A 27,160-nucleotide genomic window follows, 5' to 3' on the forward strand; every position below is an offset into this window, starting at 1 on the left:
AAAAAGATGCTTATACAGCACAAATAATGTAAAGAAAGCATTATCTGCAATAAATGCAGGCATGAGTGCATACTACTGGCTACTTATTACCTTAAACCTTAACATAAACTATCTAGGTGAAACGAATACCTATTCCCTCCGTTGTGCAAACCTTCAAAGTTTGGTTAGAAAAACTGCCAGTAATGTGTTCATCTGGTTGCCAGAATTAGGAACATAAGATTTAGAGGTTACCAGTATTAGGTGCAATTGAGCTTGGTCATTATTATATTAATTAAAAATTAAGAATCAATTTTATTTAAACCTTCTTATTTTATTTTTAAAGTTTATAATTGGAGCAATCAGAAAAAAATATTTTAAAAAGATAAGTATCATTGCTTGTGTATATATATATATATATATATATATATATTAAATCAAATGTTACTGAATGCTTAATATGCCAGTAATCTTTCACCCTAAATTCACGTGTTAATTTCGTATATACGCGACATGATTTCGCACTACTAAAGCTTGTTAAAAAAAATTTATGACAAAATAGTGAGCGCTCATGTATAACATGATATATACGTTACGCGAGAAGTGTGCAGAATTGTGCATAATTTTTCGTGAGAGTAGAGGTATAGTTGTAATAAATTAAGCAAAGTAAGACTCGCACGTCCGGGATTATATCCCTCGTGTGAGCAACGTAAATTCCCAAAATGTGATAATAATCCTATTCCATGAGCGCTTGCACAGGACTGAATTTGGAAGAGGATCCTCGGCTTATGAGCTGAAGCAAATATTTGCACGGCCCTTCATGTGAAAACGTATTGTTCGAATCTGCACACCCCGTGGTATTTTGTAACAAAGTTTTCGCGAGAATGTGTGCCTTCGAAGGTGGCTGATTTCCAGAAGTTCGAACGTACATAACGTTCATAAATCCAAATAAGAATTATTTATAGAAGTCGCTGGATACCGCAAGCGAGATGCTCTCGAGACCGAACTTTCTTCGACAGCCCCGGCGAAGTTGATGCGCGGGGAAATATCTGCGAGTTTGCCCAAGGTATTATTTCTCTCGAATTGGGGAAAGGTCATTGTATACGTGACGGAAGTTAAAATTGAATTCGAAAGAGAAGGGACGCACTTAGAATAGAAAACAGCGAGCATTTTTATTCTTTGTGCTCCTAATAATTTTTCCGCAAGTACGCCCGACTTAATGTCTGCAATTGCGGCGCGAAATATGCTTCTGTACATAAGTATTTTAAGAAAATAACATTTTGATATAACATTTCTTTTCCGAAACGTTCGTCATACTTGCTTTAAAGCTATCGTGACACTCGATGCACGTTCGTTAGTTACGAATTTAATCAAATTTAATTAAAAACATCTTGTTCAGATCAGAATTTTTGTTCAGAACTTTGTAGGGAACGTTTAATTGACTTGACTAGATGAATGCGAGTTTCGGGACGCGCCTGGGGAAGGAGATTAATAAATGATGTCTGTCGAAGGGAGAGAACTTCAAGCTGGTCGTTCCTTTTCATAAGAACATGATTTTTTACGAGGAGGAGGGGGTGGACTCCTGGAGAAGGTTAGAGTTTGAGAGGATTGAAGTTGGTCGAGATCCAATTCATAGTTCAAAGACTCAGCATAGCCTTTCAATCTCGAAAAAATGGCGAAAACAAATTTATATCCATGAAAATATTTTCTCGTCGACGCGACGGCGCGACTTCCGCTTCCTCTCTCCCAGCTTCTTTTTTTTGCGTCGTGAATCGAGAAGCCTGTGACAGAGGACGATAGAACGCGGGACGAATAAGGAAATGGGCGCGAGAGAGATGTCTTCACGGTAATTCGTTGCCAGGGGCATGATTGCCCTGTTTACACAACTTGCGAGTGTGCATTTCCGCAGCGCCGGCGTAATTACGCGAATGACTCAATCTTCGCCAACAAACTTGAGAATTTTCTCGAGAATCCTCGAGATGAAGGAATAATCATAAAGGAAAGTTGCTTCCGGAAAGATTCTCGTTATGCACCTGAAAGCATCGACTTAATATGCTGGCATTTTCTATCGTGGCCAAATTAGAGTTATGGCGATGCTTTATCTGTATGGAAAGCTCTCGAAAATGAGACATCTCTCAATACCTGGCTCGTTTCTACGATTCCAAACTTCTTTCAGAAGGAGAGTACGTATAAATAAATATAGTATATAATTGTAATTGAAGTCGAATACACGAGGCAACATATTGCTTTTCCAATAATGATAATCATTCATTAATAGCTTTCAATCTGACATCTAAAAATATTTCTTAATTTTCCAGCGAGAAGCATTGTTACTTAGGATCGGCAGTATTCGGCATAGAAGTGGCATATGGTGCTCCGGGAATTCTGTCGAATTCTATAGATTTTCGAGGCGCACATTCCGCGAGGTAACAGCATGAGAATACGTTACATGTACACGAGTGCCTTAGCTCCCGCTGCGGCTTGCTCCATCGGTGCGACGCCTTAACCCTTAAGCCAGACGAGGATCTGGATCACCCGTGTAGGAATGCGGCGAGCAAATAGTCAAAATAGCTATCGGGCTTGGCGAGCCTCTGTGTCTTCGCCGCGTGTGTTGACACACACGTTCTAAGTGCTCCTGTTTCGACGGCTGACGCGTTTGCCGAGGGATCGAGAGCGTTCAAACTTTGTTCGCGTTGTAGATACAATAAGGAATAACAATGCCGTGCCGAACAGATGTACCAAACGAATCATTGCTGCGTCTATTCGCGCTCGCGACATATCAAAAAAATCTTAATTATAAATAATCAACTAACTTAATTATCAACTAACTTAATTATAAATAATCAACTCAATTCAACTTCGAAAATGGTTATTCTGATATAAAATTCATTATATATAGAATAAATATGTAACTGGTATTATAGATTTGGCGGATGAGGAGAAACTGCTTATAAAACGATGTACTCTAATAATCTTTTCCTCGAGTTCATAATTTTAGATCGCTTGCGAAAGAAAGCTCGCAATAGTCAAAGACTTATTTTAAAAAAATGTATATTAAGCGACAAATCGATAGCGTTGTTTTAAATAAACGCGGTAAATTGAAAATTAAGATTTTCGTCGCTAAACTTGCACGATTACGATGATCGTCGCGGAAACGAAATTCGAAGAGCCGAAGAGGCTAATTATTCGCTTTAATAACTAATTTACGATTACGAGCGCACATGTAATTACGTTCGTAAAATTGTTCGGCGCGTCTTGATGAGTGTCCGCGGACACGTACATATTTAATGAACGCCCGTCTTCGTTTTAAGAGATTCGCGAACTCCATAAAAATTTCCAGCCTGGCTAAGTATTCGATTTTACGGTGGCCAATAGCAATGAATTTTTTCTCTTCGTTGAGGAATTCAGGTGAAATCGATGATAATTATTTGCGAAGCAAATAACGTTTCGTATTTTCGGTAAAAAGTACAGTACAGTATTTTCGGTAAAAAATTGTTAATTAAATGGCGACAAACGCCGTTTGTTTTTTCTCTTTCTTTGGCGAATAGTACGGGCAATTATTTTTTAACAAAACGCGCACGTTCATCAGGACGTTCTCTCAACAATATGAGAATTATCGCATTACAAGCGTGTAATAACAATCTGATCACGCGCTGCGTCGAAATCTCTGTAATTCTATCGTTATGTCGGATTACATTTGACTGAATCGCATTTTGCGCAAAACACCTGTCTTTCTGATACATCATCACTGGGCGGTAATTTAATAATAAACAAAATTTTGTAAAATAAAAATTTCAAATAACATTCCAAGATGAATAAAGGCAAATTCAAGAATTAGCAGAATTGTATGTCGTGAAAGTGGATGGCATGTATGTCGAGGAAAAAAATTGCTCCGTCGCTAAAAATTCTGGTAATTTTGTAGAATGATTATGGTCACTGCGGCCGCACTGAAGGGCGCCTTTCACCCCGGAAAGTGGAGTTCGGTGGGGTTGTACTTATGTAACGACGTCATTTGTGAGCCGGCGAGCGATCATGAATCTCCTGCCACCTGACGCACGAGGTCAGCGTATTCGTCGTCGTTCCGCCTCGATTTCTCTCGCTGTTTTTATTTAACCGGCGATCTATCTCGCTCGCGATGGAACTCGGAAACGAATGACGACTCCTATCGCAATCCATTTATTTTCTCAACGATTCGGTCAACCAGTTGGCTCCTCTCTCCCTCTCCCCCCCTCTCTCTCTCTCTCTCTCTCTCTCTCTCTCTCTCTTGCGTGCGCAAACTCGCAAGAACGGGAATAAACTTTGTTAACGTAAACTTCCCGGTCCCGATATGACTCCGCGGGATTTGAACTTTCGCGTAACTGCTTTAACATAAATTACTCACCTGTGTAATTTCAGGAGAGAAAGAAGTAATTAACGGCGATTACGCCCGTAATATACTCGCCGTTTCCGATCGTTTTTGCAAGAAGGAACGCGCGGACAAGCGAGTTAATTCGACACTGTGAGGAGAAGACTTGGGGTTTCCGCGCCTACCCTCTTTTTACCTTTTCTCCGGCGCACTGTAATTAACAAAATTGTGTAAACTGTTCTCCGTGCACGTACCGGCAGAGCGTTAAAACCCATTCCAAATATAAAAACGCGGTCACAATTTTACGTCCGCGAGATAGCACACAATGCCATAATGGCACGAGTTAACGTACCTTTCCCACTGGTGTGTACAAACATTTACTTTAATTAATATACTAGTGTATGATTAGAAAGAAATATAAGAACATTTCTTGTATATCGGACTTGCACAAATTTGGTTTAATGTCCGCAATAACGAAATATTTTTACTATTATAAAAATGCTTTAACCCGGGAGCGAGCACGTGGGGTGATTTTTACACCTCAATATCGAAAAAATGAAGCTTTTGTCACAGTAATTTTAATGTGCTTTTTTCCGTTTTTTAAATATTTTTTGTATTTCTCCTTACTTTTTTCAGAAAATGTTGAGTAAATCTATATGTTATGGTCAAAGCCCGAAACGCGGCATTCCTAGGATTGACTGGTCAATCCTGCGGGACGACCAAGCGTCTTTTGATTAAAGCAGTTTTTAAGAATAGACTTGAAGTTAGATTAGTTTTTTTATGCAGAGGGGCTTCGCCCCTCTCCCACCTATTTGTGTACTGTCTATACACTGCACATATCAACAAATTACTACTAAAACTTGGACCAAGACGCTTGGTCGTTCGGCAGAATTAGTATTAGTCAATTCTAGGATTGCCCAGGCTTTGACCATATATACATGTCCTTAAATATTATAATTTATATTAATATTATAAAATCAAATATTATAAAACAATCAAAAATATGCAATATGTAATTAACAATGACTTTTAATTGGGATATAAAAATCATCCCAGATGATCAACCATTTATGTAAAAAAAAGAAAAAATTCCCAGGTTTCCAAAAATATTATATAAGTGCGGTCGCGTATCATCCACTCGTCTTTTAACCTTTAATTTCCAGTTTGACCTCGAAATCGGGAGCACGTCATGTATTATAGATTGCTATCGATTATTCTGTAACGAAATATCCGTAAAAAAAAAATGCAATTTGGTCCGGTCGTTTCGAGAGCGAAATGACGGTTGCTTTGATTGCGCACCAGGTAAAGGTGGCTAAAAATAGCGCGACACGATTCCAGACACATTGTCCAGCCGTACAATTGTATCGTTATACGCGTGGGTGATGCTGCAGCTTGCATCGGGATACGAAAAAAGTCCGTGGCTCTCGCCAGTAACCAACACACGCGCTCCTTTTTACACCACTTGCCGAGCAGCTTAGCGATGCGGTTACTCACCTACCCTTATCCACCTCCGCCCGATCCCTCCGTCGTATCTAGACGATTCGCCGGGATAGTTAGCAGCTCGAATTCAACGCACACAATCGAGAAAACAATTTTCTCGTTTCTTACCTGCAACAACGTAAAAAAAGGTGACTTGTTATTTCCGGCGAAAAAAAACACCTAACGATGACAAAATCGGCACGATATATTGTCGTTCTTATAAGTATGATACAAACCTGCGCGTGCATACGATTTACATAAAGCCCGCACACCGGAAAGAAACTTTTAATGACGCGCTCGTGCCGTTAAGGGGGCAAGTTTTAACACGAAGGATAGCGGAAGTACCAGCCTACTTCGGGGGTTCAATGACCTGTTAAGTGGCCGGAAGCTGTCGGCTCAAATGAAGGCGATCAAATCGCGTGTACGAAACTTATAGTTAATGCGTGCCTTTAACTTGGTATAACATGACATAAACATGCCGCACCTCCTTACACGTCGGAAAAGTCAATTTCGAATCGTTAATCTTGAAAATCCACTTCTCAATATTGTGAATTTCTATCGGACGCAGTATGTCGATTTCTCTTTTGTCTCACTCTTAGGCCTTTAGTGTGAAGGCCTTTGAAATCGGACACTTCACCGTTTTCAAAATAAACGACAGTTATGATAACGGCCGTTTCATCGTCTTCACGCTAAGATTATCATTACAAGAGATCTACTCATCCTCATAACCAGTGAAAAGCTTATCGCTCTTTATGCGATCGGAACCAGCGCGAAAGGTGAAAGCTTGATTCGAGAAGAGCGTCTTTTACAAGCACTAATATTTCTCTTTATCAGTAGACGCGCAGTGGGCGAGGAGGAACGAACGAGCGTAAAACGTCGAGCAATTCAGTTGCAATTGCACACTTCGATGGACCGGGGAAGAGCCAGAGGGGAAATAGCGCAGCGCGCGCGTCTACTGAAGCTGCGCCGTGCGGAAGTGGCATTTTCGCGCACTATGGTATTCGTGAAACATAAAAGGGTAGCGCGCGCGCGCGCGCGACCATTTCTTCCGATCGCCGTGAATCGCAAAACTGCGATGCAGTCTCTTCGTCGTCATTTATTCTACACTTGTACTTCAGGAACGTATGGCGTGGCATTTCTCAGAGAAATTCTACACGAAAATCCAGTATCTTCCTTCGTAAAGCTTCTTACGTAAAGCTGCGTTTAGCTTCGTATGAGATCGGCGTTGCGGTTCAAGGCGAAGCGATTTCGCTATTTAATCAAGTCCGCAAATATATCCGCAAAATAGAGTAATTTTGCATATCCGCAAAAATAGGGTAATAAACACAATAGTGTATTGGACTAATATTTAGGATGCACGCTATAACAGATTTATTCCCGCTGGTTGTGATATAATACGCTGCGTTTATTTGTATGCGTACATGCATAATCCGTGGAGGTATTATGAGGCAAGCGTGAGAATGCGCGATCACGAATCCAATCATCGAGAAGCACGACTGTTTCCTAATTAATTATTAACGAGGTAGCGCCGCGCTTGCCATTTTCTGAATGAGAATCAGCGTTGTTTGCGACGACTATTGTTCCACAAAGGTGGAAAAATACGCGTTTATATTAGAACTAAATAGCATTTTATTAAAAATAATATCAATCAAATCAATAATATAAATTTGAAATAAAAAAACTATTTTAAGACTTATCTATATAGATCAAGAAACCATTGCAAAAAGATCTAAATTAGACTTTGTGTATAAGAAACTTATTTCTCGAAAATATTTTAGTCCTGTATTTATTAAATAACATGTATTTCTTCAATTTAATAAAAAAATAGATAATATTTAAGAGTGTTCCAAAGAGTTAGTTAAAATGTAACGAAATTGACGAAAATTTAATATTATATTGTGTATTCTCTTTCAAAGTTCGAGGCTAAATTTCAAATCGATTCACAATTTAGATAAAAAGTTATCAATTCTTGAATATCCGTTTTACAAAGGGTTTTACAGAGAAAAGTGTAAACATTAAAAAATGTAACCAATATAATAATATATTACACACAAGCAGATCATCAACAAACAAAAATATAGCAACAAAATTTAAAACGACACAATTTTTTTAAAAAATTTGTTTGAAAAAAAATAGTAGTAGCAGTTATTTACAGTCACTAAATCTACGTCTTTTACATTCTATTAGATGTTCCGTAACTATTTATATACATTTTTTTGTCTTTGGATCCCTGGAGAATTAATATCAGAGTTTTTAATATTTCCTGCATACTTTTGGTTGAGACGCCTTAATAAATAAATGTAAAATAATTTCCTAAAAAGAATTTTTTTATCTACTTAAATTACTTTATCTATTTTAAATTAAGAGACATTTAAAAAATAGCGATAACGATCGCGTTACATTTGACCGCGGCAGTCAAGATATCGGACGGAACCGCACTAATTAATGACCAAAGTGTTACCGCCACTTGTTACGGAGAAAAGACAAGGTCCGAAGGCGATGTGGGAACGATCGCAGTTGCTGAACTTTAAGCTAATCACGTTGCATAGTTTGCGGTCCAATGAAGGGTCCAACACTGCGCTACGTCCGAACTGTCCGACAAACTTCCTGACCGAACAGAAAAGTCCCGAAGGTGCCGGGTGGTGATTCCGCCGATTGCCCCCGTCCATCGATCGATGCCCGAAGACAATCTCGGACTTTCAGCGTTAAGCCCGAAATGTTAAGTACTCTGTAAGCCGCGCTCACAAACACCGTTCATGCTAGACACGAGTTTCCAGCCGTAAATTCTCGGCTGAACGTGATTCTTGTTGCCGCCTTAGTAAATCGCGTTCACTTCCATTCGCTGGAGCGCTATTTTCCCGATAACAATACGACTGCGTGGCAAAGATGAGAAAAATGCGCAATGTCCCACACGTCGAATTTCTCAAAATAAAAATATCCGTTTCCTTTTGCGCAAAATTTTACAGTGCTATTATTAGTCAAAATATAAAATGGATAAAGAATTATTAAATCGTTTGTGACCATGTTATAAGCAAAAATTGCAAAAAATTTAAATCGTCGAAATATATTTCACCGAACATCGCAAAACTATAATTGAAATAAAAATTAGTGACGATTGTTATCTATGAATAGCTTTTCTTCGTGCGCATTGTTGCTAATATGAATGTAATTTGCTTTCTAAAAGATCGCACCGATTACTGATTACTCACGCTGAGAGATATTAGATTCCTGATTTGCTCGATGGCGCTTGCCCAGTGACGTTTCGCTTTGCCGAGTACTCGCAAGCGTCAATGTCCAGTCATTATCGTGCTGCGGAAGCTTTATTATACAGTCATCACCGATCACGAGAGCGCGCGAGATGATTTCGCCGATAGACCTCACAATTTGCCGAGGGGCAAATCTAACGATCTCATCTAACGCTTCGACGAACGAGCGCAAGGGTACGAGTTAAATACAATCGGGTTCGCACGATCGAGAATATCGATCGATAGAATAGAAGAGAAGCGTAATTCCGAATGTATTTTTTCATGCGGTTTTAAATCAATACAGTTGTTCTTGCGTTAAAAATAATTAATAGCTTCCATGTGTGTTCCAATCCGCGTAAAATATATACGTATAAATCCGGAGATTACTACGCAAAAGTAATCAACGAATTTAGTGTGGGATTTCCTCTAGTTTACAAAAATGATAAAAGGGATTATATATTAAATTGAATATCTCCACACACAATATTCTGAATATAACATAATATTTTCATCGTTATTAATAGTGAGTATATATAGGATATTAAAAGCGATCAGTTAAAATGATAACAAAATTCCACATCTGTTGCATTTTATCGCGTTTTCATCACGTTTTATTCCGCGCGCTGGCTTTCACGCCCCATCTGCTTTGGATTACATGACGATATTCCGATTTTCAGCAACGATTTGGCGAGCGGGAAACGGTTGGTGACCGCGATTAACTCATTTATATCATCGACGAGCGCGTTGCGCATTTCGCTTCCCATCACAGTGGCGATCATCAGACGGTCAATCGTTGCTTTTCAACTTACGCGATGCTACAAAGTAGGCTCGCGTCACTTTGCTCGTAATTTATTGCACGCAATTCCACTCTATCTTTTTTTCGCTAAATCCAATCGACTAATTCGGAACATCGCCACCGCGGTAGTTTCGTTCGTGTATAGCCGACCCGAATAGGCCCGATTGCGGTTTAAATCACAGTGGAATTTTTCAATTTACGTGGAAAACGTGGAGCGAATTCGTGTACCATGGTACACGGTAGCGTGCAAACAAGTCGCAGGGCAAACCCGTAAATTCCGTGACGAAGTGTCGCGTCGAAGATACGAAACGACTGCGGACTGATCGTGGGGAATTCTCGGAACTGCTGATGATCGCGGGAGACCGACGCGACGTAGTACAGGTGCATCGCGTAGGATGTGCTGTACGTACGTAGAGAAAGAAAAAAAAAGAAAGCGGAGCGAAATACGCGAAGCTTTTAGGCGCGGCATGAATGCACGCATTGAAACGAATGGCTTTCATGGCACACGGCGCTATCATCCGCAGATGATATATCACCTCCCGGGACTTTTGAACACTGCGGACTTTTCTCACGCGTTCATGCGGCAATGCTGCGGAGGGCGAAGGGGGAATAATAGCCGCCGCCCGCACATTCCAGCAATTGCGTATTTTCGTTTTGATTCCCTTATCAATCCCTTTTCGGCGCCCTCCTCTCTACAGCGATAATTAATTCTTCCGCGACAACGTGTATTATCTTTATCATATTTGACATACATTTGTTAATGTTGCAGGCACGTGACGACCATGCAGAAATGCTCAAGCGTATATACATACGACTTGATTATACAAAAGTCGGAGTATCGCAGACGGTTGTGAAGAAGTCGTAAAATCACAAGAACTTCAAGATATCGCGAAGATAAACCTTGATATCTTTAGTCGTGAGAAAATGGAAAAAAAGGTATCTCAGTGTGAGACACGCGAATCAAGGCGGCCTAAATTTATTTCGCGTCGTAAAGCTGGTTTAGATGCAACAGCTGTAGAAGAACTCGCACGTATCGCGACAGTAGATTTGTCACGTGCAACCGCATTGCGGCTTACGCGCGTCATATAATTTCAAATGCAAGGGCGACTTCGCCATTGCGTTTCGACACGTCGGCTGGTGACAGTTTTTCCCTTTTTTCTATTCTTTCTGCTTTTTTAGAAAAACAAATCGGAAGGGTCTGGATGAAACGTATATATTTACAATGCGCATGACGGCTCGCATTAGACTTACGGAAGTCGATGCTGAAACTGCGACATCGTTCCACGTATCGCGACGTAAATATAAGATCGTACGAGAACAAAAAACAGCCGTTCCCATCGCTTTTACGATAGAGCAAGTCCTGCGTGCGGTTCGGTATCTACGCGCGTCCCGTAAAGCACCCGCTTAATTCCGCGTTTAATTATATTCCCGCGGTCAGGCTGGCGCGCGCGGGGCGCGATCCATTCAGGTGTGATAGTTAATTAAAAATAATAATTACCGGGAAGATATTTGTAATGCTTCCTCGAAGTCGGTTTCAGCACGGCGAGGAAGTTTACAGATAAACCTAGCTTTATGGTCAATTTCGCGGCCCACCATTCCTCAAAGTGGAAGTTAACTACCTTGAACTAGTGGTAAATTATACGTCGGATATTCCGCGCGAATGAGCACCCGTCGTACATTCAGATACGCGTGTTTCCTCCACTTGTTCAGCAGTTCGACGTAATGCAATTCTCCGCCGGTACGAAGAAAAAGCTACGTTCGAGCTTCACTGAATAATGCAATCGGCTCTCGTAATTTCATCGGAGCAATTTTACTGCGCACAATAAACTTTTGATACATTTTTATTCAAATGGTGCTTATATATCACTATTTTTATTAATCAATTCCCATACAACGTGTTTTCTAATCAATCTAATAGAAAATGCCCAGATCTGCAAAATTTCTTTTACACATACATTTGTAGTTTTAGTACATACAAATAATGTTTATGTGATATCCGTGAAATTCGCGAACGAGCGTTACGCGCTCCCGCGCGGTCAGATACGGAAGACGATGGGTGAGTCATTGAGATGGCGATTCGACCTGACGAGGGATCGAATTCTCCTCGCGTCTGCGGATTATTGCGCATCCCTCCGCCGCCGATCGTCGCGCCGGTGCAAAAAAGGAGGGAGGAGAAACTGAGGCGAGAGAGACGAGGGGCACCGGCGGCGGACGGTTCTTCGGTCTATTATCGACGATCCGACCTGCATATGCGGCGCGAGACACGTCCTAAAACCGGTTCCCCGATCGGTTCCGAGAAACGTGTATGCGCCCGGATCGGATCCGGGTACCCACACGACTCCATTCCTGCTTCCTCCTCTTCCTCTTTGACGTCTAGGCTCTTTCACGCCGGCCGCCGTCTGCGGCTGGAAGCAGCGACTTCCGCGAGGCGCGGATGTGGGCCGGACCGGATTCGCGTTTACCTACGCCATATTTTAGGCGTTAGGCACGTCGCCCGTAGATAGGTAGGGCCACGGGCCCGTCACGCATGCATCATCGCATTATCGCCTCTTCCGAAGTCACCGTTTACCAAGAATCGATCTACGACCTCGTCTCGGCGCCACGGAAACGTCAACGGTCACGTGTGACCGAGCCTTTCCGATCAGTATCCGCTAATCATTATAATTTTAATCAACACTCTAATCTTTAAAATCGTTAAAATGCGTTTTTAAATGGTAATCGAAACAAGTTTATCGCTTGTTTTGCATGAATTTGGCTTGATATCAAAATCGCGCTGGAGGCAGTTGCAATCAGTTTTCTCTCTATGCAATATTATTTTATCACTGGAAAGATTCTCAAAAAACACAGTAATCCATGAAACTGTAATCCTTGTAGTTTATTTAATATGTTATTTCTATTTTAACTAATAAATAAAAGAAGCTTTCAAGAAGAAAACTTACACAGATAATCCTCTAGAAAAATATAGTAGATATGATATTTCTCATTGGTAATTCATATTTTTGTTAATACGCTAATGGATTTTAAATTATTTTATTCATACGATGCACTATTGGCGAGAGGCAAAAATTGTTGATTTTTAACTTTGTTCGCGATAAGTAATACCAGCAAGATGTCGACGTGGCTTGATAAAACGGAAGTTATGATACTTTCCATTTGTAATCTATGTTTTTATTAACACACTAATGCATTTTGATCAGTTTATTCATTCGATACGCTTTCGGCGAGAAGCAAAAATTGTTCATTTTTAACGACTTTGTTTGCGATAAGTAATACTAGCAAGATGTCGCCGACGTGGTTCGGTAAAACGGAAGTTCCGTCAAAGAGAGCTTCTTGCGCGTGGTCTCGCCGCAAACCGCCATCCATCACCACGCTGATCGCTGGCATACATCATGCATTTTTCCATCCATTGTAAGCCAGCACGCCTCCATTCGCTACGTGATTTTATCGTTGATGTCGTCTAGATGCTCGCACTTGCGCTTAGGACCTTAGGTGATCCGGGCATTTTTAAATCCCGTATTATATACTCCAAGAAAAAAAGATATAAAAGAATTACTCTTGTAAAAGACTTTATAAAATTATAAGATTAAATTCTTTAAGAGAATAATGACTATATCGTTACATCAATTTTTAAATTAATTATGCTTGTCCGATGCGCATTAAAATGTTAATAAATCGACTTGTTATTGATATTCGCGTTAATTCCTAGTTTAACCCCGATCGTATATATTACGTATATTTCAGTTTGTAAATAAATTATTCACTATTACATTAATTAGATATTATTCGTATATATTAATAATTTGTTATTGCGATATGTAATATTATGAGAAATAATAAAATTCGGTTGCAATCTTTTAAGCAAGCATTTTAGAAACGTATTAATACGGTGTTAGAGAAAATCTAGGGATATGAGCACTCTTTCGAGAAGAGTAGGTAGGTATACATTATACGAAGTATATATGTGCGCGCTCCTCTTTTAAAGTCTCATGGTAAATAAAATATAAGACGGCAAGAAATGTAGTAAAGTTAGCACAGTAATATCAGCCGAGAGAGCTTTAATGTAATCGTCATTCAAATTATATTGAATTATGATGTTCGTTTTAAAAAGTTTGCAAACAACTTGAAAACTTGAATATAAAGAATTTCTCAGCCTAAAGAACCTTCCTGAAAAAATTTCCAATACCAAACGTGACCATTCGGATTTACCGACCGCGTAGAAAAACAGTAATGGGCTTAAAGCATAAAGGAATGATATTAGATGGTTATAAATCCAAAAGTTGACAACGATTAAGAATGATCGCCGTCGACCAATTAACTCGCTCGCGAACCGCGCTTTCACGTACAGAAGAAAGCGGCTGAATTCCCCGAACTATTCATCATCATTTCCAACTGGCAACGAAATTTAAGAGAAGCTCCCCGAGACTCCACGTTCACGATCCGGTACATCATTAACCACGTAGGAAACTGGCTTAACCACGTGGCGTCGTGTGCAGGTGTGCCTACGGCGAATTTAGGTTAATCGTTCACGCTAATCGCCAGAAGTATATCCTTTGAGCAAGCAACGCGAGAGCTGCTCGTAAAGCTGACGCGCCGGTACGCTTTGCGATCCGCATCGCGCGATGGTGCAACGAGCCACGATGGATCGTTTTATCCGAGTAGAGGTGAAGCATCACGTCGTTCAAACACCGGATACTACACCCACACAGGCGCACGATTGAAGATAGTTTAGCGATCGCTGGTTGGTTTCGCAAGCCGCCTTATCAAACCACGGTTTTACCTCGCCAAACACCGAAATTTTTAGTTCCTAGTTTTTAGTCCTCGCGCGCACGCGATTTTCACGGCTAGCCTAAAACCATCTTTCGCGAGGAGCTGAAGTCTCTGGCACGAACAACTTTACGGATGTCACCGTTTAACCGAGGTGAGTGGTTAAATTGAGAGCCGGCTTGTCTGATGTCGAAAAAGAATTGCGGTAAAACCGACTCGGTGAATCGACTCCGTAAGCCAGCGCCAGCAACAAAAGAACCACCGCCATCGGCAATAGAATTCCGCGGATAAACGCTGGCAATGAGAATTGTTTTGAGGATAATTGCTTCCGCGACGGGAAATTCGATACAACATCTCTCTAAAGTAGCACAGCAGCTCCGAGTGCTTATTGTCTTCAATAGAAAAACGACGACTTGTTACAATTTTGCGCTTTTGTCCTACTCGATAAAAGCCATAATGTCGAAAGTCATAATGCTTATACTTGTACTATTTAGCAAGACCTTAATACGACAGCGAACAGCGAACATCTCCATTACACACATACATATGGACTCTCCTACTACCCCTTCACCTATAAAGAAATGTCTCTCTCGAAATCATATGTAACTTTTGTACATAACGTTTTTTCTGATTACTTGAAATAGTAGAGATATTTGAGATAGATAGAGTTGACAGGATACTCTGTATATATCAACGAAACAATCAATAAGACGACCGATTTAAAAACGCTTTGTCGAACTTCATAGAGACTGCGGATGCAATATTCAGAATGCCGCACTCGGTAATAACGACGCAAAAGGTTCTGTACATTGCAAACGCGTCGAGTATAAATTGCGAAACTTTGTTTCATATAAATCCATTCGAACTGTCAGCATCAGAATGTACGGCGGGAGCCACGCAAAGTGAAAATTGATGGTTCCGGATCGGACAGGAAGATTTTTCCACGGTTCGGCGGATATCGAGCCGAGGTGATAAGCAATGAAGGGCGCAGGATAGAGCCAGCGAGCCGTATCCGGCGCGGTGTAACCGCTCTCAATCGAACCATGCGTTTCCCGGGATCGCGTGTATGTAATACGAGCAAACGCGGTGATTCTTGCAGGAAATCCACGTGTACGAACTACCCACGAAATCTGAACGGCGCGGTGCGCTCGGCCCCGACCGCGTTCGATATTTCCCATATTTAATTCACGCTCGACAGGCTCAGGAACATTAGAAACGTCTCGGAAGCCGAGGGAATTTCTTCAGAGCCTCGGAAAGAGTTTCCGTACAGACGTCTGAAAAAGTTGGCCGCGGTAGTATCCGGTGAAAAAAATGATAGCTACCGAGAGCAGGCGGAGAAGACGAGCAGAGAAAACCGAGGAGAGAGGGAGGGGAGGGGAAAAAAGGGATTGCGATACGACGGAATGGGCGACTTCTCGAGTCCGCCAAGAGAGAAACTCGTTGAAACATTTCCGCGACAGTCGTGCGCTGGCTCAATGCGATTTTCAGCGAATCGCGGTTACCGTGGTACTCGAACAAATTTCTGGTTTCCGTACCTTACTAGTACCTGAAGTTTCTTTTTCCCATTTATTAGCTTGTTTGTAGCGCAAATTGATTTATACAAGACTGACGCGACTGTAAGCGTAAATAGTTCCTCTAAGTAGATGGAATTCTCTTCCGCGAGATAAAACGAATAGTCTCGAATCCAGACTTTCTGCTTTAAAATCACTCGACATCTTATGCTTTCTGAATTTCAAAGCGCTGTATATCACCATTAAAAATACGTCACACAGTCACACATACAAAGTAGAGTTAATATCGAGAGATTTCCCCGCAAAAAGTACAATTTGATATTTTTTGTAAAAGAGACGAACGCGAAAAACAGTGCGCCGGTTTTGAAAGGAGCCCGTAGGCGTCGGAAGTGATGTCGCATAGGAAACGGCATATACGTATTGCCCTGTGCAAAAGCCTCTAGAGACGACGATCCATTCTGAACTTTCCTGCCGTCCTTCCTTCTTTCCTTTCCCATGCATCTCTGTATTCTCTATCCGTCTTCACTATTGAGCTTTCATGCAATATCCCCTTTTCCCCCGTTTCAGTCATCTCGTTTTTCCTGTTTACAAGCGGTCTATTTTCTATGCAGTATTCAATCGGTCATAAAATCCACACCGACCGCCTCCCGCAAAGTGGGTGGAACTTTATTCTTCCGGGACATATTAAAAAACCCCTGCGCGAAAGATTCTTTCCACCACTCGTTTCCGCCATATGGATATAGATGGGAAAGTATACGTAAATTCGTTTCGAACGAATACGCATTGAAATAATCGTTGACATGCCAATCGTAAAATAATCCGAAAAATACCCGATAACGTCGTGCATAACGTACATTTATTCGCGAGTCGCGATATCTTTGCCGTCGTTAGAGCTTGCTTTCATTATTTAATGTGACATTTCATGCTCGTTTGATTGCGTAAACTCCGTGACTTATCTGGCAACAGCCAGAGATAGCGGTCATAACGAATGTATATCGTAATAAGCTATACGTATCCATATAGCTGCATATGACTGCGACTGTCACTTTTTCCACTTACGCGCTCCAGAGCGACTGTCTCGAACTTTACGCTACGTGTACGACGAGCGCATAATTACCGGTGCATTGTGCCATTCGCGTAGCTTTTATTCTCCGAGACGAGTGTTTTTCTCTACCTTTTCCCCCTTTTTTTTATGCCGCGCCCTGACGTGCTTTCAACGAGATCGTTAGTGGCGTCTCCAACAGAACGCACTCAGCTACCATTACGCTCACGCTAGATGAAAACGAATTCAAGAAGCGAGTCGATTCCAGTTATGTCTCGCTATCGCGGAGGTTCTTGAAGTTATTTTTAAGATACGAAAAGAAGCTCGAAGTTGTAAACTCGATCAGAACAGTTCGCACTCGTTGAATATTTCCGCTCGCAAGATTCCGGTATGAAAAGAGATGATCGTGCGATATTAAGATGTTCTTTTGAGATTAAATTTTTAGTTAATAAACGTATAAAGACAATGGCAAATTAAATTAATTAACTTCCTGATACGCACCCTTGAAATACGTTATTACATTCTTCACGCAGAGAAATTAAATTTCCTTATCATTAGTAGCTAGTAAATACGATAAAGCGATTTACAAGAGAAACTATCGTGCGTATAATAAGAAACTGCATAGACTCTAAAGAAGGTTTTGCATTTTAATCACCGCGGTTAAAAACATTAATCAATTTGTGGGGAACATAGTTATATTTTATAACGCTGTAGACTATACATGATGAAAGTGCTTAACAAAGAAACTTCTGTTTCTTAAATTGCAATTTTTCCTCGACTGTGCCATGTTGCAGTGAGAGAATTTATAGTTTCGAGTAAAAAAAATATTTCGATATTTTCAACGATTAAAAGTACAGGTCGTCGTTTAGCTGACGCAAATGAAAATCTTTCGTATCCTCCTAAGACGCGCGGAGAAATAACAGCTGCGTGAATAATGCGTAACCATTTGACACGACGCGACGGGACATTAATTAAGCATTCACGACGCGAATTTGTACACGCAACACGTGTGAATGGTGCGTTACGGACGTGACGTCGCGATACGTCGAAAACGTATACTTTACGACATTACATTACAATGCCGTGCTGGAATCTTGTCGCCTGCATTACTTATGCGATTTATAATCGGACGCATTTCGGTCAACCCGACATCAACAGTTCGCGAATGAATTTCTCGATTGCGATTCATAATCTTGACGATGCGCTTGGCAATCACTGTTTGCGTTTGATATCGACTCGATGAATTTTACGTAAAGATAAAAAACACATCTTATTCAAATCATGCCCCATCCTATTCGAATTACATGAGACAGATTTTTTTTCATAGATGAAATACGTATTACGCTGCAGCGGAGCGGAAATGAGCAAAAAGTCTTCCGTGACTTTCAAATACGGCAAATTATTTTTCAATCCGAATATACTTTTATTGTGCGCCGTGAGGGGGACGTGGAAGCCGCCGGTAAATAATGAATTCGCGTATCGTTACAAGATATTACCGTGTGCGGCTCTCGTCTACTCGACCATGCTACGCGCCTTAGAGTGGAATTGAGCGCCGAGTCGAAGTATTTCCTTCTCGATTTCTCTCGGCCATACAGCAACAAGATGTTCCGTCGCTCTCTATAAATAATTGAGTTTATGGACACGAGTAAAAGCGCGCTTTTAAGTTCCGAACACATTGCCTCCCGCCTCTTGACTTGCTCGACGATAGTGTTCCCGTTTAGTTTACGACAATATTCCCGATCCTTGAAACGTCTCAGCCAATTTTCTTACAACTTACATACACGTCGCGCATTTATACATGCACAGAAATATAGCGCGCTCGGCGTGCGTATTTTCTTAGCCAGGCTTATAAATATTAAAATCTGTATAACGACCATGGCAAGACCGTAATAACGAAATGAATAAAATTTCGTATGTAATATAAAGGACTCTAACTAACGAATCTGAGGCAGCGAATATGCAGGCGTAGGATGCTATGGAATATTTTCTTGATATTGCTATTTTAAACACGCCCACAACGTCGCCGCAAAAATACTGTTCTCATACATTTAGGAAAATCTCACTGCATCACGGTTTGTTAACTAGCAAGAGTATTTCTGTGTAAACACCCGCGTAATTGCTGTGGACGATGCAAACGCTTTATTGCTGTGGGCGTACATATTATTAGGTATATAGAGTACCGCGTCTCGCCACTTTGCGACCTGGTCGCACTCGCCCGCTTTTCGCCGGTTCGTTAGAGCGTGACACACCCTTATTATTCTGGCACAATATTTAAGCAGAAGCTCATAACTATTATCTGCCCACATCAGCCGGATAAACCACGTAAGCCCGACCAAACAGGTGAGAGGGAATGGAATTAATTTAGCATCAACAATTTTTCAATCAACTTACGTCTCGGCCAACAACGCGAGATAACACGCTCCACAAACACGATCGTGTATGCGCGCCGCAACCCGACAGAATTTTACGTATTCGCGTGTAAAATCTTTCGCGAGAGGTAAGCCCTAACAATACCAGACTCCGATAGCTTAATGGCTCCGCTCGCGCTGCGCCGGTACGTTAGATGGTGGTTGTTCTTCAGCAGAAGTACGTGAAAAGAGAAGTACGATGTCGTCGAAGTTGACTTTAGCACCGCCGCGACGTAATTATTTAGCTGCGTCGTTGCATTAAAGACGAGAAACTGCGGAAAATGCGGAGGAGTGGCGAAGCAGGCGTCTGTATTCGAAAGCCCCGCTAGAGCTGCTCGATAATACAGAAGGCACTCCGGATAGATGAATATCGCGAAACGGTTTATGAGATGAACAAAAGCACACAACGGTTTGTCGGCGAAAGCAATTCCGGACGAATTTACGACCGCTATACGCCACGTATAATTTACGATATTATTTGCCGATATGCCCGAAAGAAATGTCCAATCGTTAAATATCTTCCGGAAATTTTTTGGTCGCATCCGCGTGGACGTTATCAAGGGCTACAGATTCTGGGGAGAGCAAAGTTCTATAACCGTTGCAACTGTTCGATACGTATTTACAGTAAAACCGATTACGTCTCATTCCAGCATTGCAGTGGATAATGACAATCGATCGAGAAACAGTTTGTTGATTCCAATATACTCCAATACACTCAAGGTGGAGAATTTCCTCGCAATTTGTAAGGGGAACTCAACAATGCGCGAGTTAACATCTCTTTAACCTTTTCAATTGAACGTCGAGTTAGCACAAGTTATTAACACGAAAATGTTAACACAATTCCGTAACGAAACAATGATACGCAAGAGACACACGTTTCTCACATCACGTGAATAGCGGTATCTCTGTGCCCGCTCTCTCGCAAATTCCTCGAATTAAGGACATGTCGGTTTTATCAAACGAAAAGGGATGCAAAGCTGGAGACGGCTTTACCCAGGATTATATAAAGGCAAGAGAATGGAGAGAAAAGGCGAGCGGAAAAGATCAGCCATTTCCGGATATCAACCCATCCGCTTTAAAACGCGCGGATCGTCGCGAGCTTTCCTTCGTATCGCGCACGATCAAACTCGCCGAGCTTTTGGGGAACGCTCGTTGATATATAAAGCTTTATTAATGGACTAACGCTGCTGCGCAACGCCTGCGGCCAGTACAGAGTGGACAGAGCTGGTCGGAATGACGTGTTAGCTCGCTTACCGGAAAACGCGTCGCCCGGCTCTCGTTCGTCGGCTGCCCCGCAAACTAGGTGTGGCACTTTTCTACAACGATCGGAGCTTAATCGCGTTTAGTCGCGGCGCGTCAAGCTGTGCATCGTTCCGACGCAAATTGTGCTGATGGGAATATATTGTTTTGGCGGAGAGAAAGGGGAGATATAGGAAAAAAGCGAAGGGGGAAAAGGGAGAAAGGAGAGAGAGAAAAAATTGAGATATTCTTGTAAAATACCGTTGTTATAGAAATTAAAAGTCCTGAATAGATAATGTAGAATGTGTGCGAGTTGACATTTCTTAATTGTAATAAAAAGAAGGAACTGCTCGACACCCAGCGAACAATAAGAGCAAAGGGCCGATCTTTCAGTTTGTAATAGCACGCGCCGTACTTTCCGATCCCGGGCGATAATGGCTCTCTCACGCGACACGAGGAACATTGACTTACGCGTGAATATCACGTGCCCGCCATAGATCCTAAGTATCCGCCGGGAAATTATTCGCGACTTAAACGGGCGCTGTGACAGGTATCGCCACCATTACTGGCACCACCGCCCGACACCGTCACTGCCATTATCACCGCACCACAACTCCCATCGGCACCGCCGACGTTACCGTTCGTGCTTCTGACACCGCGGCAATACACCCCGGCGACTTATGAATATTTACGCCGGTTGAATATGCATACTACTGACAATGTATTATTTTTGCTCGACGGGAGATCAATATACTACCGCGCGATACACACATATACGTGAAAGCAGAAGTGTACAACGGGAGCGCGTGCGTGCACAGGGTGTTTCGAGTTTTATCGTATCAGCTGCTAATAACAGATTTTGCGCCGAAAACGTAGAGACACACAAAGTGAAACTTTGATTAAAAATAGAAACATACGGACAAAGATATTTATCTTTCGTTTAAATTGAAAAGAAAGAGTGACCGCAAAAATAGCCTCTTTTTTCACCCTTGAATTTAGACTTCTACTTAGTACTACACTGTAAAAAATTTAATGTCCCAGAAAGTCCACTCTAAATTTTGTGTTAAAATAACTCATGCATTATGTTAACACAAAATTTAGAGTGGACTTTCTGGGACATTAAATTTTTTACTGTGTAAATGATAGTCTATAATGAGTCACAAATCCTCAGAAAGTTTCAGATTGAGCCGGCTTTTTATTTTCAAGATATGGAGGGTCAAAGTTGGTTGCGTATTCGCTGTTTTTAAACGTTGAAATGGAAATTTACATAATAATTAGGTTCAAAAAACGTATTCGTTCACTATTATGTGATTATTTACAGGTATACGCAAATATATGTTAGTAAATGTGATTAGATTGAGTCCCCTCGCCTCTCACTTTCGGGGTGCTTGATTAGAGTGAGTCCCCTCGCCTCTTTTTTTTTCAAAGCCGGCTCAATCTGAAAATTTCTGAGGATTCATGACTCATTATAGACTATCATTTAGTACTAAGTAGAAGTCTAAATTCAAGGGTGAAAAAAGACAAGGGTGAAAACAGGCTATTTTTGGTCTGTTTTTGCGGTCACTCTTTGATTTGGGAAGAGATACTTGATTTGAAATTTTATTTCGCTGAGAAAATTTGAATATACAAGGTTCAAATAAAAATAAACAAATGACTTCTTTAAAAAACAAACGAAGACTTTAAATTTTGTAAAGATTGCATATTGACGGTTGGCAGATAAATCAACACCGTATGTATCCGTATCAAGTTTATATACATGCTGATGCACACACAATATACAAATATATTTACTTCAATATACAGTGTATTGAGTGTATACGATCGTATTCTATTTCAGCGAACATTGAAAACATCGAATAACTGAAAGCAACGACTGTGAGCGTATATACATATATTTTTTTTTAACCTGCGTCGATACTTTTCGTCGTGAGAGATGAGCTATTGTGGAAACCGAAAAGATGACCATCGCATCGTAACACATATCATGAAAAAAAAATCGTTCTTGTCAGTCGAATAAACTTGCAAGCGCAATCGCGTTAAACTTTCAATGCTGCCTAACGCGAGCGTCGAAAGTGTAGTTTTCGCGTGTCTCGTGAATTAGCAAGAAACCTATTTCGTCTCGAGACATTCGTCCCGCCCGGTGCATTCATCAAGAAACGATCATCGGTGCATTATGACCGCGCGCCGTGACCGACGTGGCACCGGTACACAGGAATTAGCCATTAAGCGGAATGACGTGCGATTTCTCGAGAGACGTTTCCGCGGTGAAAGGAGACTGCCGGAGAAATTTAATGCGCCTCGCGCACTCGAAAAAAGGGGGGTCCTGCGGCACCGTAATTCAATTAGGCTCGCTGCATCGAAATTTAATGGGCCGCGACGCTGCAACTTCGCCTTGGAACGGTGCCACGACGCGTCCGGCGCGGGCCGTGTCCGATGCAGAAAGGACACAACGCGCACGTTGCGCGCCCTTTTGTGCCTGAAGGGCCAACAGAAGTACCCGGAAAAGAGACGAAAGAAAAAAAAAATACGGACGTTCCCGTGCACGTACAATAAGCACCAACGAACGTTTCCGCGCGAGTTCTTTTTTTTTTCGAGAAAATGTCACGTACTTATGATATATAAAGCTGTATTAATATTTATAATATAATTATATTAATTTAATTAATTACATTAAAAGTTCAAATTCAAATTGAAAATTCAATTGCAAAAATAAGGAATTAAAATATTATATTTTCTATTAAATTATTTAAAACAAATTTAAATCTTCATACATGCGCTTTAACCTCGTGTTTGAATTACAACATATGTCAAATGCTACCTCTCACGGTTACTGCTCGGCGTCTCCTATTTATCTACATGGGAACGTCATGATTTATGAATATGTAGACACGACGTCTTTTTTTTCTAGATCTTTTAAAAGTACCTATTAACGTGAAGACATTTATGAACCCTGGCTAGCATATACTAGCAATGCTAGTTTTGACGAGTAAATTGAAATTGCTGCTACGAGGTCGAATGTGTTTAACTCGTTGCGCGGGTCTCCATTCGTTGGTTATTGAACGGGATATTGGGAAATCTGGTGAGGCCCAGATACCCGTTTCGTTCCCTTCCTCAAAGGAAGCGCACATCTTGCGATATTTGATTGGAAATTCTTGAATTCAATATGAACGCGGCGATTTACGTGGAGCGTATAGACATAGAAGTTATTTGCTGAAGAGTGCCCACAGCCAATATCGATTAAAGTTCAGTGTGTTGTAGAAAATCGCAATCTCTCTATCTTCATTTCAATCTTTTAGACGAAAAGAATTTTTCTGATCGCACTGCTGAACGATTAATAACGAATTTGCATCGATTCGCTAGTATATTTAAACGGTCTACTTATTTTTTAAATAATCTATTATTTTAATTAATCACTCACCTTCGTTGTCGATGGAGAAAATGCCGACGCCGTCGCCTCCACGAATGCTGTATCCAATTCTCGAATCTCCACCGGGGGGATCCGCGTCCTTCGCTCGAACCGTAGTGACGAGGGTGCCGATAGGTTGGTTCTCGAAGACACTCGCGGACACGACAAAGTCATCGAAGACTGGCGAATGAAGGTTCTCGTTCACGTCGATCACCTCGATCACGAGCATCGTCTCGGAAGATAAAGACGGCTCACCGCGATCGCGCGCGACTATCGTCAGCGTGTGCACCTGCCGCTCCTCAAAGTCCAAGCTCTGAGTCGTTCTCACCGTGCCCGACACCTTGTCGACCTTGAAGAAACCTTCGCTCTCCATCGCGTCCGACAGAAAGTATTCCACGTCGCCGCCCGCGCCTTCGTCGGGATCCGTGGCGTCCACAACGGCTACGACGGTCCAAACTGGTACATCTTCGCGGATCTTGACGTTGTAACTCGACAGCGCAAAGGTGGGAGCGTTGTCGTTGACATCGTCGACCGTCACTCTGACGAGCGCGTCCGAGTACAAGGGCGGAGTGTCGTTGTCCTTGCCGCCATTATCACGCGCGCGGATCCTTAACTCGTATATCTCTTGTCGTTCCCTGTCGAGCTTTCCGAAGACGCTCAATACGCCCGTCACAGGATCCACGCGGAAGTCATTGGTCTCCGTCACGAGAGAGTAAGTGACGCGCGCGTTGTCACCGAGGTCGGCGTCAGTGGCGTTGGCGCGCCATACGTTAGTGCCGTTCAGCGCGGTCTCGGAGATCCTGAAACTCGCCAATGACTTTTCGAACTTGGGCGCGTTGTCGTTGACGTCCAAGATGGTGATCGGCAGCATCTTCGAGGCGGATTTCTGTGGTTTTCCCAGATCGAATACACTTATATTTAGGTAATACTCGGTTTCCCGCTCGCGGTCCAGATAACCAATCGTGTTCAGATCGCCGGTATCCGGATCGATGCCGAAGACGGAGTCGCGGTCGCCGCTGGATATAACGAAAACGAGCTTGCCGTTATAATCGAGGTCGCGATCGCGGGCGCGTATTCGTACGAGGATCGTGCCGAGCTTGAGCGACTCGTTGACCCGTATCTCGTTCGGGAAATCGATGAACTCGGGCGCGTGCACGTTCTCGCCGTAACGACTCGGTATCAGAGTGTACTCGTCCTCCCGCGACGGCATGTTATTCTTCTCCGCTGAAGCGATCGCGTCCGTCAATCTGCGCGCCACGCCGGTGTCGTGACACTCGAAAGCGCCGGTCTCATCCGTCAGGATTCTCGCCTGCGAGCCCAGATTCCGTTTGGCGTTCACAAGATGTATGTGCACGGGATTGACGTCCGCGAAGTGCGTGCCGTCGGTTGCGGTAACGTTGATAGTTCTCTCGGTGGCCTTGATGTCCGACAGATCGCAGGCGACCGAAAGGACGCCGCTGGCCGAGTCGAGGGCGAAGCAACCGTCGGAATTGCCGGACACTATGCGGTAACTGACGATGTTCCCGGCGTCGAAGTCGATCGCGGACACGGTGATGATCTCGGAGCCGATCGACACGTATCGCGGCACGTGTCCGGTGCAGTCGATCCGCTCGAACTGTGGTCGATTGTCGTTCACGTCCCGCAACCTCACTCGTAATTGCATCTCCGCCTGACGCCGATAGGGCAGGCCCCAATCGCTGGCCCGCACGTGTAGCAAATACTCCCGCTTCATGGTCTCGTAGTCGAGCACCTGTTTGGTCTTGACGATACCGGAGAAATGATCGATCTCGAACGGCACTTTCTTAAGGTTGTCGATACTGTAAGATATGTAGGCGTTCTCACCGGAGTCACGATCTTTCGCGGTAACTCGCACGACGGACGTGCCGGCCGGCTCGTTCTCGTCCAGCAGCACCTCCATTTCCGGCTGGTCGAAGATCGGATCGTTATCGTTGGTGTCGACCACGTTGATCTTCACTTTCGCCGAGGATTGCTTTCTCGTGCCGGCATTACCTTGATCGATCGCCGAGACCGTGAGCGTGTAAAACGCCTTCTTTTCGGCGTCCAGATTGACGGCCGTGTACAACATACCGGTCTCGGCGTTCACGTGAAACTCGCCACCCTCGTTGCCGCCGACTATTTCGAGATACACCAATGCGTTCTTCCCTTCGTCCGCGTCCGTGACCTTGAGCCTTATGATCGGCGTGTTAATGGGCGCCGTTTCCGGCACCTTGACCTCGTAGATCTCGCGACTGAACACCGGGGCGTTGTCGTTCACGTCGGCCAAATGCACCGGCACGAATTTGTAACTGTATCGCTGCGGCACCCCGCGGTCCATTGCGCGCAGGGTGAGATTGTAACCTTGTAGCGCGGTCTCGCGATCGAGCAGATGCAGTACCTCGATGTTGTATTCGCCGGAGCGCGGCCCGCCGGCCGGACGCACCCTGAAGTGGCCGGCCGGATCGCCGCCCACGATGTCGAGGCTCGCGATTTGGCCGTGTACGCCGTCGTCACGGTCGATCACCCGCACGATCGCGTAGATGTCGGCGTTCGAATTCTCGACGATGTCGGGAAGCTGGTGCACGTAGATCTCGGGCGCGTACAAGTTCACCTGCCGTACCCTGATCGTGACCCTAGCGGTGCTCGCGCGGCTGGTACCCGCGTTGCGGAACAGAGCGCCGCGATCCTTCGCCAGGACTACCAGTTCGTGTATGGCGCGTTCCGCGTACCTAACAGAGAAAACGAGTTGTTTGCTAACGTTACAACACTATGATGATTCTATAGATAGTTTATGGAAACTATGAAAAAAGAAGAAGAGTTTGTTTGACACGCTAACAAGCTCCGCTAAAGTACAGCATGCAAAAATGAAATGTATAGTCGCAATGCTGTACAAAATAAGTACCTTTAATATGCAAATTCAGAGAAGAATATAACAGAAAAAATATAATCTCA

At 42.8% G+C, this 27,160-nt stretch overlaps 1 protein-coding gene across 7 annotated transcripts in view; it reads right to left on the reverse strand.

Moving 5' to 3' along the window:
- Kug (FAT atypical cadherin kugelei) overlaps nt 1-27,160 on the reverse strand; it is a 322,747-nt gene that overhangs the window by 187,364 nt on the left and 108,223 nt on the right. For all 7 annotated transcript variants that reach the window (XM_071782437.1, XM_071782436.1, XM_071782435.1 and 4 more), the window contains exon 3: nt 24,224-26,937. In XM_071782437.1, coding sequence (XP_071638538.1) covers nt 24,224-26,937 — 2,714 coding nt within the window. The remainder of the gene's footprint in view (nt 1-24,223; nt 26,938-27,160) is intronic.

The sequence above is a fragment of the Temnothorax longispinosus genome, chromosome 6 (genome assembly GCF_030848805.1).
Source record: "Temnothorax longispinosus isolate EJ_2023e chromosome 6, Tlon_JGU_v1, whole genome shotgun sequence".
In the NCBI taxonomy this organism is placed as follows: domain Eukaryota; kingdom Metazoa; phylum Arthropoda; class Insecta; order Hymenoptera; family Formicidae; genus Temnothorax; species Temnothorax longispinosus.